Here is a 13,450-nt window from a genome sequence, read left to right as displayed (position 1 = left end):
GAACAGGCTCCGGATCCACCCTGACCAGTTATTTAATTATGTCCAGCTTAAAGACCGTCAAGTCAAGAGGCTTTTATTGTCATTTCTACTATACACAGTGGTACACAGTAAAAACGAGACAACGTTCCCCCAGAACCCTGCTGCTACAGTAAACAACACAGAGCTACAACACACAACATAAAGCTACTTTAAGTGCAATCGAGTGCAATGATGGTACACTTGCAGTGCAGAGATGATACACTTTGGAAATACATCATGTTATAGAAAAAAAAGAAGTGTTTTGCTATGTAAATATGCAGATCACAACGGCAGTTAACAGCAGCTACTGTCTGATTAATGCAACTCCATTCAGTGCAAGTCATCAGAGTAAAGTAGTGATCATGAATGTATGGAATTGTATTGTATTAGGGTTCATGCAGTTATGCAAGGTACGCCAACATATATTGTGTGTATAAATAAACTATACTTCCAGCATTCTTACATTTGTAATATTTTACTGATTGTAGTAAATAAAATGTTTGGGTTTGTGTGTCCTGTAGGAGGATAAGAAGCTTGTGCATGGGTACATTTGTGCAAAAAACATTCTTTTGGCTCGGGACGGACTGACCAGCGATGGCGGTCCATTCATCAAACTCAGTGACCCTGGCATCCCCATCACTGTACTAACCAGAGAGGGTAAGGGCTAATTCATTTAACCAATTGTGCGTGTGTGTGTGTGCGTGTGTGTGTGCGTGTGTGTGTGCGTGTGTGTGTGCGTGTGTGTGTGCGTGTGTGTGTGCGTGTGTGTGTGCGTGTGTGTGTGCGTGTGTGTGTGCGTGTGTGTGTGCGTGTGTGTGTGCGTGTGTGTGTGCGTGTGTGTGTGCGTGTGTGTGTGCGTGTGTGTGTGCGTGTGTGTGTGCGTGTGTGTGTGCGTGTGTGTGTGCGTGTGTGTGTGCGTGTGTGCGTGCGTGTGTGTGTGCGTGTGTGTGTGCGTGTGTGTGTGCGTGTGTGTGTGCGTGTGTGTGTGCGTGTGTGCGTGCGTGTGTGCGTGCGTGTGTGCGTGCGTGTGTGCGTGCGTGTGTGCGTGCGTGTGTGCGTGCGTGCGTGCGTGCGTGCGTGCGTGCGTGCGTGCGTGCGTGCGTGCGTGCGTGCGTGCGTGCGTGCGTGCGTGCGTGTGCGTGCGTGCGTGCGTGTGCGTGTGCGTGTGCGCGCGCGTGTGTGCGCGTGCGCGCGTGCGCGCGTGCGTGTGTGTGTGTGTGAGTAAACTAAAAGGCCCAAAACAAATACCATGCTGAGCTAGCTACGTTAGATTCCAATGCTGTTGGTCTTATAAGAAACTTGTTTGAGTGACATTTTGAAGGATATGTTGCGCTCATTATTTAAACACCTACAATATTTTAGTCATCTGTACAAAAAAACTACTAGATCTTCTTAATTACTTAAGTGCAGAAGAATGGGTGTAAAAGTAAACAAAAGAAAAAGCCAAAAGCAAAAAAACCAAAAACAACAGACGTGATATTACATCAGTGACTTTGGTGCAAAGCTGAATGTTACGGATGCTTTCAGTAGCAGGGGGTCTGCGTATAATGTGTATAATTAATCATAGTATTTTGAAAGTAAATAATAGGGGGAAAAAGGTTTAGAAAGTGACTTCCCCTTAATACATTGAAGTATATGATTTTCTTCCTTGATTGATGTGATGTTAAGAATTTATATCTTAAAATAGTGTTAAGCATGCGTACGATTGAAGCTTTTATTTATTATATCAGAGGGTCACAGATCATTTACATACTGTTAAGTATATTTACCGCTGTACACACGGTACAGCCGCAAAACCTAAAGGTAATGTTGGCTTTTGTTTCATGAGAGACGCACACAGCAGTTTAGCGTGCCATGTTTTCTGTAACATCTGAGATGAAGGTGTGTGTTGGCTGCAGCTGTGGAATGTGAGGGAACAGATCAGTATAACTGACAGGAATTTTGCTGGCCCTCATCCAGCCACTCTATACAAAGCTTTAGTGACCCGGAATGCTCCTGCTGAGCAGTGCTCTTGGAGGAAAGACAGGTTTTGTGTGTGTGTGAGAGTTGAGGGAGTGAGGGAGAGGAACAGGACACTGATCACTTGAACGCAGTTTCGTGGACACAGCACCTTTCTTTCAGTCCAAAAAGAAATTAAACAAATTGCAGACTATCGGTAAAACAGTAACTCTCAGGTGAGCTCTGGAAGCATTTTTGTTATACTGATGGAGAGATAATTGTTATTATTTTGTTAGCAGAATTTTACATTTTCACTGTTGCATTGGAACCAACCCCAGCCACTCTTATCGTCGGTCCCAAGCCCGGATAAATGGGGAGGGTTGCCTTAGGAAGGGCATCCAGCGTAAAAACGTGCCAAATCAAACATGCGAATGGTCCGCTGTGGCGCCCCTTAGAGGGAGAAGTCGAAATAAAGTTTTACTGTTGCATTGAACCCTAAATTTTATGTAGCTGTATTTAACTGCTGGAGCAGATCAAAAAAAGCACTCATTTTAACAGCCATGACATTTTATGGATTAAAGATTAGGTTTTAGATTTTTATTAAATATTTGTGCAGCGCTTTTTACAATGGGCATAGTGTCAAAGCAGCTTTACACAGATAAAACGTCAGTAAGATTATATAAAAGGACGTGTACGTTTATTGCCTATTAGGAATTTTATTGCCTATATTAGATGGTAAGTTTATTGCCTATATTAGATGTTACTACTTTATTTATACACTAATTTTACAATGAAGATGCCACTTTCCAATGGGACAACGGCACGATTGTAACAAAATGTTCTATAGCAAATTGTGCATGTTTGTGCTTGTTCAGAGTGTGTGGACCGAATTCCGTGGATCGCTCCCGAGTGTGTGCTGGATGCGACTAACCTGAGCGTAGCAGCAGATAAGTGGGGCTTTGGCACAACTCTGTGGGAGATCTGTTATAACGGAGAAATTCCACTGAAAGAGAAGAAACTCACTGAGGTAAACACTTCCACACCCACACTCACACCCACATACACCCATAGAGTAGAAAACTAAAAGAACAGCAAAAGTTTTCTCAACGTTTAGCCCCATTGGTTTGTTTGTTTGTTTGTTTGTTTTATTTCCGCCCTGAGCAGAAGGAGAGGTTTTACGCAGCACAGTGTCACTTGGCCACACCAGACTGTAAGGAACTTGCCAATCTCATGACCCACTGCATGACCTACGATCCTCACCAAAGACCCTTCTTCAGGGCGATTGTCCGAGACATCGACATGGTGGAAAAACAGAGTAAGATGCGTTTAATTCTGTGCAGAACTCTGAACCGTTGTATCAAAGCCAAACTATATTTATCAGCTCTTCATTTTTATTACCTCTGTTACCTCTGTGTAAAGTTTTTTTTATGTCCAGACAACCATGACACATACAGTGAACCATATAATATAATCTTTAAAAGTGTTTAATTTTTCCTGTATTAATTCTTAAAAAAATTTTTAAGTGTGTACGTAAATGTTTTAAACCAGATTAGTAACAAATTATTAAGATTCTGATCATATATGCTGCAAAGATGATCTTTTTATGTAATTACTGTAATGGGCAATGTTGAGACAAATCCTCTAGAATTAGAATTCAGAACTTGAGGGGGTAACTTGAGAACACAAACCATGTTCTCAAGTTACAGTAGAAATACACTATATAAAATATTACTCCAGTAAAAGTGCTCCCTTTAAACTTTCACTTGAGTAAAAGTACAAAAGTATTTGCCTTCAAATGTATTTAAGTATCCAAAGTACTGTGATTCATTATGACTTTAATATTCCTATTATCATTTTTGTCCCAAGACTCATTGCTTAATCACCAATCTATTAATAGAATGAGTTTGAATGAGTCAAACACTGATTGATATCTATTACAATTATTATAAGACAAAACCTTCTTTTCAACTATTAAAAGAAATAGCGCAAATAAGGTCACGGGTGTTGTGGCACGTTAGAGTCGGGAGCTTCTTTCGTCATTTATTCCTCTCAAAATGTTCTGCTTGCTGTGGAACTGACGCTGAACCATGTGTAACTTGTGTTCATGCTAAGTAGATACCACCAAGCTGTAATCGAAACAGAGCGCACGCTCTACCCTGATTGGTGGATTGAGTTACGTTTTTTTCCGCTCATAAATAAAAAGGAACAAGCGTTTTGCAAAATGTACAAGTACATTTGCAAAATGTAGTTGAGTAAAAAGTCAAATAATTGACTGAATTGTAAAGAAGTCAATTATGAAATGAAAATACTTTAGTAAAGCACAGATCCCCGTAAAAAGCTACTCGGGTACAGTAACAAACTACAATTACTTTATTACTGTCTGCTGCTTTAAACAGATTAATTTGTTAAACATGTGACTGCTTATATTTTATTTTGCTGTATCAACTAAACCTGAGTATTTAGAAACTTTTTAACAGTCGTCTCTGACTTCCTGTTTTACTGTTTTTTATATATATATATAAAGTAACACCAAAGCGCTTAGTCATTTTGTCAACATGAGGAAGACGAGAGAAAAGTATGTTGACCTTCAGAAATCATGCTACAGCTTTTAAAATTAGCTGCAATGCCTAGACATTTAGCCCATATCCACTGTAACTGTAAATGTCAAGAAGAAAGTTATGACTATATTTGTTAGAATTAATACTATGATCATTACATGTACGGAGGTGAAACCCAGGTATTTATTCATGTACGTTTGTAAAGGGCGCATGTTAAAGTGGGCAGCAAGTGGAAATTCCTTTCTAGTGACGCAGAAGTTTCATATTGTGCAATTGTTTTTCTTTCAACACTGACCCCTTGTGGTTTGCAGTAAGACCTGCAAGTAGTAGTCTGTTTTATTGCAGTCAAATGAAAAAGAAAAACGAAAGTCAAAAGAAAAATGAAATCATGCTTTTCTTTAGCAGCAACTTACGATTTACAGTCTTGATTGCAAATTCTCATGTTATGTATACATTTATTTCAGAATCACCGTGTATTTTGCCAAGTATTTGCTCAACTTGAATCGTTTCGATAAGTAGTTTTTATGTACAACGTAGAAGGTGGTGAAGCTCGGCCTACTTGGCAAATATGAATGAACTGAGAAATTATCAAGAACGTGCAATAAATACTGTTCAAATGTAATTTACCACTAATATATTTATTTTTTGGTCCTATAATTATATTCTGCTGTTAAGAGAATTCTGATTGTGTGTCTTGTTTGTAGATCCCTCTATTAAGCCCGTGCCAACTTTAGAGGTCGACCCCACAGTGTTCGAAAAGAGATTTCTCAGAAAGATCAGAGACCTGGGAGAGGTAATTTACCATCTGTAGCTCTGATAGTGGAACGATATGGTTTGTCTAGGATTAAATAGGCATTTGTGCCAAGTAGAGTAAATTGATTTTGGTGTGACAGGGGCATTTTGGAAAGGTGGAGCTGTGTCGTTATGACCCACGCGGAGATCGTACAGGAGAGCTGGTCGCAGTAAAATCTCTGAAACCGGAGAGCCGAGAAGAGCAAAGCGGCAATCTGTGGTGTGAGATCGACATCCTGAGAGAGCTTTACCATGAGAACATTGTCAAATACAAAGGCATCTGCCAGGAGGAGGGTATGGATTCCAAACCAACACGATCACTTTTTTGTCGGAATATATTTTGTTAATAAACTTAAAATAAAATAAAAAAATTTGCATGAAAGCATTGATCAGCGTATGAAGCTTTTTCTTTACACCCCTTTTTTGTGTTTTAGGTGGCAGATCCATCAAACTGATCATGGAGTATTTACCAGCAGGCAGTTTGAAGGAATACTTGCCCAGAAACAAACTACAGACCAGTCTGAAGACCCTGATTAGTTACGCTGTCCAGATCTGCCAGGTCAGGAACTACATTCCCTTTACAACACATCAGCTTTATAACCTTCCTGATTCCCACAGCCACTGGGGGAACTGTGGGAATGTTTAACCACTGCTACTTTTTAGGCCACACAATATTAATATTTCGATTGTTTGTCAGTTGTATCTTTCGGAGCTGAATATCACAATCTGTGTAACAAAAAATAGTTTGGAGCAAAACCTTTTAACCGTAAGAATGAAATCTGATGACAATTCGACTTCCTTATATTTTATATTTCTAATATTTTGAATACAAAGAAATTGCTACTGTGGAATGCAAATAAATTAAGTGCCATAAATTGTTTTGGTGCTATATAGTATTTTAGTACAAACCCAATTCCAAAACATTTGGGACACTGTGCAAAATGAAAACAGAATGCAAATCTGTAGAGGAGAAATTAGCGAATCTCATAAATCCATATTTTATTCACAATAAAACAAAAAAAAATATATATATATATATGTATGTATGTATGTATGTATGTATGTATGTATGTATATGTATGTATGTATATGTTTATATGTATATGTTTATATGTGTATGTATGTATGTATATGTATGTATGTATATATGTATATGTATATGTATGTATATATATGTATATATGTATGTATATGTATATATATGTATATATGTATATGTATGTATGTGTGTATATATATATATATATATATATATATATATATATATATATATATATATATATATATATATATATATATATATATGTGTGTGTGTGTGTGTGTGTGTGTATATATATATATGTATGCATATGTATGTATGTATGTATATGTATGTATGTATATGTTTATATGTATATGTTTATATGTGTATGTATGTATGTATATGTATGTATGTATATATGTATATGTATATGTATGTATATATATGTATATATGTATGTATATGTATATATATGTATATATGTATATGTATGTATGTGTATATATATATATATATATATATATATATATATATATATATATATATATATATATATATATATATGTGTGTGTGTGTATATATATATATATGTATGCATATGTATGTATGTATGTATATGTATGTATACGTATGCATACATACATACATATGTATGCATATGTATGTATGTATGCATACGTATACATACATATACATACATGTATGTATACGTATGTATACGTATATATATGTATATGTGTATATGTATATATATATATATATATATATATATATATATATATAGCAAGCACATGTTTTAACTGGAAATATATACCATTTTATAGGTCATTTTGAATTTGATGGTTGCTACAGGTCTCAAAAAAAAGTTGGGACAGTGCCATTTTTACCACTATGTAGCATCACATCTTCTGTCTGTATACATCTTGGAACTAAGAAGACCAGTTGCTGAAGGGATTGGCCTGATATCTGGAGGTGTTTATGAGCCCCTGCAGTTTTAAATACAGTGCTTTCTGAGAGCCGGAAGATCACGGGCATCCAACACTGATTTTTTGAAGATGATAGATTTTTTTGAAGATGTTTTGCAATTTTATTGTTTAACATTATTCCGCAATAGGTCAATTAACCTAATTAGTTGCAAAATGTTTCTTCAGCTAATTTCAATAATACTCCTGACCTTTGTTTCGTCGTCCCATCTTTTTTGAGACGTCTTACAGCAATCGAAATCAAAATAACCTTATTTTTTTTAAATAACCTTATTTTCTATAAAATGGTACAATTTCTCAGTTTAAACATTAGATTTTTTTATGTTTTATTGTGAATAAATTATTAAATTACGACATTCTGTTTTTATTTACATTTTCGATTTTCAAATACAAGTTTTTTTTTTAATTAAGTTTGTAAATACCAAGATTCAGATGTTTGTATCTACTAGATTGACTGCTCATTGTCTTAACATTTTGCATTGTAGCTCTGACACTTGTGTTTGTGATGTCTGTTTCAGGGTATGGATTATCTGGGTTCTCGGAATTACATCCACCGAGACCTGGCTGCCAGGAACGTCTTGGTGGAGAATGAGAGTACAGTGAAGATTGGAGACTTCGGCCTGACTAAAAGCATTAAAGACAACGAGGGCTACTACACAGTGAAGGATGACCTGGACAGCCCTGTCTTTTGGTACACTTTTTTAATTTTATGAGTATAGTATGGGAGAAAGTTATGGACGGTAAACTTGTTTTAATGCTAAGTGTAGATACGAAGGATGTGCACTGATAATTTAAATACTATAATCATGTTTTGAGTGTGCATTAGTCCCTATGGACACATTCACACAAAGAAAAAAAAACAAACTTTTTTGGATATTTTGATCACAGCACTTCAAGACGTCACCTTAAAAAGGCGGTTCATGCTCGAAAACCCTCCAATGTGGCTGAATTTCAACAATTCTGCATAGATGAGTGACCAAAATTCCTCCACAGCGCTGTAACAGACTCACTGCAAGTTATCGCAAATGCTTGATTGCAGTTGTTGCTGCTGAGGGTGGACCAAGCAGTTATTAGGTTTAGGGGCAAACACATTTTCACACAGGGCCAAACTGCATGTTGTGTTCACTTGTGTTATCGTTTACTAATATTTAAATTAGTTTGATGATCTAAAACATTAAAGTGTGAAACATGCAAATAAATAAGAAATCAGGAAGGGGGCCAACATTTATAGTAGTACATCTGTGTGTGTATACTATATACATAGCGTATATGTACTACATATATATATACTATAAATAGAATAATATACATAGTAGAATATTATATAATATATCAAATATTTCATAAATAAATGTCATGGAAATCTACCATTTAAAATAAAATTATTGAATTAATTATTGAAATTGCAATTTCGGGTAGCTCTGTATCTTAAAAAACTAGCAAACTGAAATTCCAGCACCTAAGGACTTTATTAGACACGATCATGCATATCAGTTTGAGCAGTTCATTGAACAAAAGAAATGAAAGTTGATTGGATAAACAAATGAACTAATTAATTTCATTTACCCTCTCTTTTACCCACTGACAGATAATATAGGATTTTGTATGTTCACTGTATGTACCGAGTGTTAAGGTTTTTTATTGGTTGGATATGTGGACATATGGCCATATGGCCCATGCTGTTGGAGCTGTCTGCTATCACGTATTAGCAGTGATCATGAGTGTGACAGAATGTCTCTCTGCATGTTTTAGGTATGCTCCAGAATGCCTGGTTCACTGTAAGTTCTACAGGGCATCAGATGTCTGGTCATTCGGCGTGACCATGTACGAGCTTCTGACCTACTGCGATGCCTTATGCAGCCCCATGACGGTAAGCAGTCTGTTGAACTTTGATGACCCCAGTTAGACTGGCTCACAGCCTACTGGTGCATTGAGGGGCAAATCCCATATTTTGTGTCACAGATTTTTTTTGTTTGATGCACATACAAGTAGAGTAACATGACTACTGAAGGACGCTTGACTATATTGTGACCAAGCACATTGGTGTTGCTGAATAATATTTGTAAATGCTGTTCCATTGTTCATCATTTAACACTTCATGAAGTACATGAATAAGCTCACCTTAAATACCCACAACTGCATATATGTTTTTGTAGACGTTGCATAAGTAAGCAGTTCTATTGTTTGTAGGTTCGTCGGGGTAACATGAAAGCAACAACTTTATACTATAGGCATGTTTACTTCTCAAATCTGATTCAGTTAGAATTTCTATGGTAGCAGGTCCTTTGTATAGGCATTTGTACAGTGGAGGCTCCATGTGACAGAAATTGAGAGACAATTTGGAATATGTTATTCTTGGAACCGTAAGGAAACTTCTCCGGCCACTATTCCTGTGTCTGTAAGCACCAAAACGCACATATAGTTATTCTGGACTTTAACAGTCCATCGAAGATTGTTTTATGCTTTGATGGAATTTCAGGTGTGTTATGTCGAGATTTGGTTGAACTCGGCCCTTCACCGAGCGAAACACTGCTCTACTGTCTGCTGCTAGTGAAAGAGCTTTTTGTTCAGCGAGGTCGAGTGGTGGTTCACTCGCTCTCTGCCAGACGGTGCCGGTTTGTGCCCATGCTGGAAGATGTCTTGCCCGAAGTGTGTTTACGTTTTTTACCCACACAGTCCCTTTCGGAGAAAGTACAGAGATTATTTGAGAGTGGCTGAAAATAATTGTTAATAATTGATTTTTCATAAATTGATACAAAGACAGATGAAGCCTTGTTTATAATTAAAGCACCCAGCTGAAGTTCTGCCCCCCCCCCCCCCCCCACCAGGTCTTCCTCAAAATGATTGGACCCACCCAAGGCCAGATGACGGTCACCAGATTGGTCAGAGTTCTGGAGGAGGGGAAGAGATTGCCTAAGCCCGAGATCTGCCCAGACAAGGTAAACAGTTTAGCACACACATATCATCTGATATAAGAGAAGTGTGAAACGTTGTTGAGATAAAAGTAACATGCTCTGGCCTTAGTAGTGTCCAGTCTGATCTGTAACTTTTGTAAAGCTGAACATGTAAATTATATTTTGTAAATATTTACAAAATTAACAGGGTGCCGTTTTAGTTTTCTTGGCTTTCTTCCTTTTGTGTTTAATTATATTTTATCAAAACATGTTTTTCACTCACTATAACCTCTCCTGTTAGGTGTATACTTTAATGAGGAAGTGCTGGGAGAGCACACCTGACAAAAGGATCGACTTCAAAGGCCTCATCGCCGAGTTTCAGAAAATGCTTGGAGACAGCATGTAACCCCAGAAATCAGCTGTGTTACACACTTCCCACCTGCCTGCCCGGAGACGGTGCGAGGGGTCGCCACGGTGATTTTATTTAATTTTTTTTATGCCGAGAAAAAGACTCCAGGAGAACACTTTTCACTGATTTGTGCAGAAGGAGCTTTCACATGCTGTTATGTTGTTTTCCGCACGTTCTGCGTGTCACGGATTTACCGCAGAATGACATCTTCAGTCAACACGAAGCAGCACCTGCGGCACTCACTATACATTTATTCAGTCAATCATAACCCTACCCATGCTTTACGCAAATCAGTGAGCGGGCCAAACCATTTCTGTGTTCGAACACCCTTTTATATTCTTAACGTACTTTCTGCCATCATGTGCATACACAGCTTTTGTTATGCAGCCTTTCAGCGGTGTTTGTGTGATCGGTCACTCGTGCAATGCAGGATGTTGTTTTTGCCTTCAGTGAATCGCCACATCATGTACAGTAAGAAAATGAAAAGCTATAGGACGTGAGAGACGATTTGGAATCGAGTGGATGACGACTTGTGCGTGGCGACAGGCAGGGTTGTGAGAACAGTCCTCCTTTTTACATGGAACTTTGTGGAGCAACACTTGGTCCTGTGTTTTCATAAGACTTTATTTCTTATGCAGTTTTCTAATCTTTTCAGCCTGAAAAAGGAAAAGACTAAAAAGGACATGCATCTTGGAATGTGTAAGGCAGTATTTTTTTTTTTTTTTTTTTTTTTTTGCCGTGCATTGTGAGTGACATTGAATGCCTACAATAGGCACTAGAGGGCAGTAGAGATTACAGAATATTACCTTCTATTCGGTAAGACGTATTCAAATCCTACATATACTAAAAAAAAGCATTTTAATTGAGAACCTTAATATTTTATCATTTGTATCTACAGAAATTTTATGCAAAAAATATTGGGGCCAGTAAGAATTGTTTTAAAGATGTATTCTCATTGTAACAACTATTTTCTCATCTCTTGGTTAAATGTATCCTTTTTCTTTTTGTTGTTTCCTGATGTTTCAGTGGCTGGTTTTGTATAATTATTCAGCTTGTCATTTCTGCTAATGACTCTGTATGGTAGCAGTATAATGCTGAGTGAAAGGCAACAAGATGGTATAGTGTGGGAGAGAAACTCAGCACACAGGCAGCACAGCTCCTTCTCTTTATTGCGGAATGTAAAACAATTCTTTCAGCTCAAAAAAATTGGGGAAAACCCCCAAACTATACATATATTTTTTTTTCTTTTCTTTTCAGAATAGGACAAATAGTATCCAATAAAGAAAACAAATGTACATTAACAGACAAACAAATACAAGAACATTTTCTTTACCACTATTTGAAACGTATGAAGCATAAAACTCAGACCTACTCCAAAAAAAAAAAAAAAAAAAGGAAGGAAGGAAGGAAAAAAAGGATTTGTGCTAAAGTACAGAGGAGTAAATAAAGACATGCTGAAATTCCACCGTACCTAAAAGTAGCTTATTCACAGAAAGCAATATTGATAGAATTTGGATATAAAATATTGCAAAATTTGAATTCAAGGTGAGAAAAAAAAAGTACAAAAAAAGTTAAAAATGAACAAATCGCACAATGTTTACACAGCAAAAAAACAACTGTATGGCCTGTACTTCGATGGATCTGTAGTATGTAAGCTAAGAAGAAACTTTAGTATTGCAAAGCCAGCACATTTACACACACACACACACACACACACACACACACACTGTGTTTTAAGACACACAAGCATACTAAATGTAGACTCTGGCTTGTTTTTTTTACTCATGGCCTATTGAAATAAATACAAAGGGGTGAAACGTTTACATTCAACAATGAACAGGCACAGCAGCAATCCCCTCAACTAGCACTCACCAAACTAAACCAGACTTGTAAAGCTCGGGGGCAGACTGTAAAACGTTCACACTCTTGTGCTGACAGCAGACGCGGTGTTCGAGAACGGCAAGGTGCCCGGTAAAGGAAGTTCAGAGGCGAGAGGTAAGTGTGCTTTAAGAATCCCTGCCGAGGCATCAGCAGTGCTCGGGGTGGAGACACAGCAGTCAGAGACTGTGGGAGACGCTAAGCACAGGAGGGCGAGCAGAACGCTGAAGACATGTAACTGTACAGACTCGAACGCACGTCGATCACTGATTGAAATGTGCGAATTGTTTAGTTTTCTCATAACGGCACATTCAGAAGAGTTTTATTTCCTACAGACAAAATACACATTTTTGACATATCAACTGTTGTTTTTTAATGTTGTCCATGAAACAAGTTCCTGTTCTTGCATGTAAACAGCTGTTTTCTCTCCAGCATCTGTTTGACCCCCCCCCCCTATACTATATATAAAATACTATTATAATCTCTCTCTTTCTTTCACTCACTCTTTTTCGCTAATATACTAAATAGCTATAAGGAAACCAGAATGAGCAAAGCTTTTAGTCATTAGGATTTCTATTCCTTTTGTGAAGCTCACTATATATATTTACAGACAATTATATTATTTTTCTGTTACGTAACAACCTATTTCTATGTCCTTATTACACTCTGGTGCAGTCTGCTGGAGAAATAATACACAAGACCTTTACTTTAAAATACAGCCACTGTTAAAATCTAAACTCCAACTGATCTGACCAATCAGATTTCAAAATCCACCTGCACTGTTATAAAATCTAATACCCTCATATCAGTGGGGGGAAAAAACGCTTAGCTGTTAAAGATGTTCTTCAAATAAGTCAGTACTCTCAGGGTACTGAAGGTTGGGTTTGATACCAATCTAATGATGGCATGAAGGTTCTCATCACATTAGTTAAGAAACCTTGAATTCTGTACCAACCAGT

General features: G+C 37.4%; 1 protein-coding gene across 1 annotated transcript in view; it reads left to right on the top strand.

Annotated features, from left to right (window-relative positions):
• The window catches only part of jak1 (Janus kinase 1), a gene marked incomplete at its 5' end in the record, with an annotated part of 38,119 nt that extends 26,501 nt beyond the window's left edge, over positions 1-11,618 (top strand). Inside the window, 10 exons of the mRNA XM_083566026.1 lie at positions 540-675; positions 2,832-2,983; positions 3,121-3,271; positions 5,219-5,307; positions 5,408-5,600; positions 5,741-5,865; positions 7,829-8,001; positions 9,063-9,180; positions 10,139-10,249; positions 10,506-11,618. Of these exons, the coding sequence (XP_083422152.1) occupies positions 540-675; positions 2,832-2,983; positions 3,121-3,271; positions 5,219-5,307; positions 5,408-5,600; positions 5,741-5,865; positions 7,829-8,001; positions 9,063-9,180; positions 10,139-10,249; positions 10,506-10,610 (1,353 nt within the window). The 3' untranslated portion in view covers positions 10,611-11,618. The remainder of the gene's footprint in view (positions 1-539; positions 676-2,831; positions 2,984-3,120; positions 3,272-5,218; positions 5,308-5,407; positions 5,601-5,740; positions 5,866-7,828; positions 8,002-9,062; positions 9,181-10,138; positions 10,250-10,505) is intronic.
• Positions 11,619-13,450: the final 1,832 nt, after the last annotated feature.

Source organism: Silurus aristotelis (assembly GCF_946808225.1).
Source record: "Silurus aristotelis genome assembly, chromosome: 2".
Lineage (NCBI taxonomy): Eukaryota > Metazoa > Chordata > Actinopteri > Siluriformes > Siluridae > Silurus > Silurus aristotelis.
This window is presented reverse-complemented; position numbering and strand designations above follow the sequence as displayed.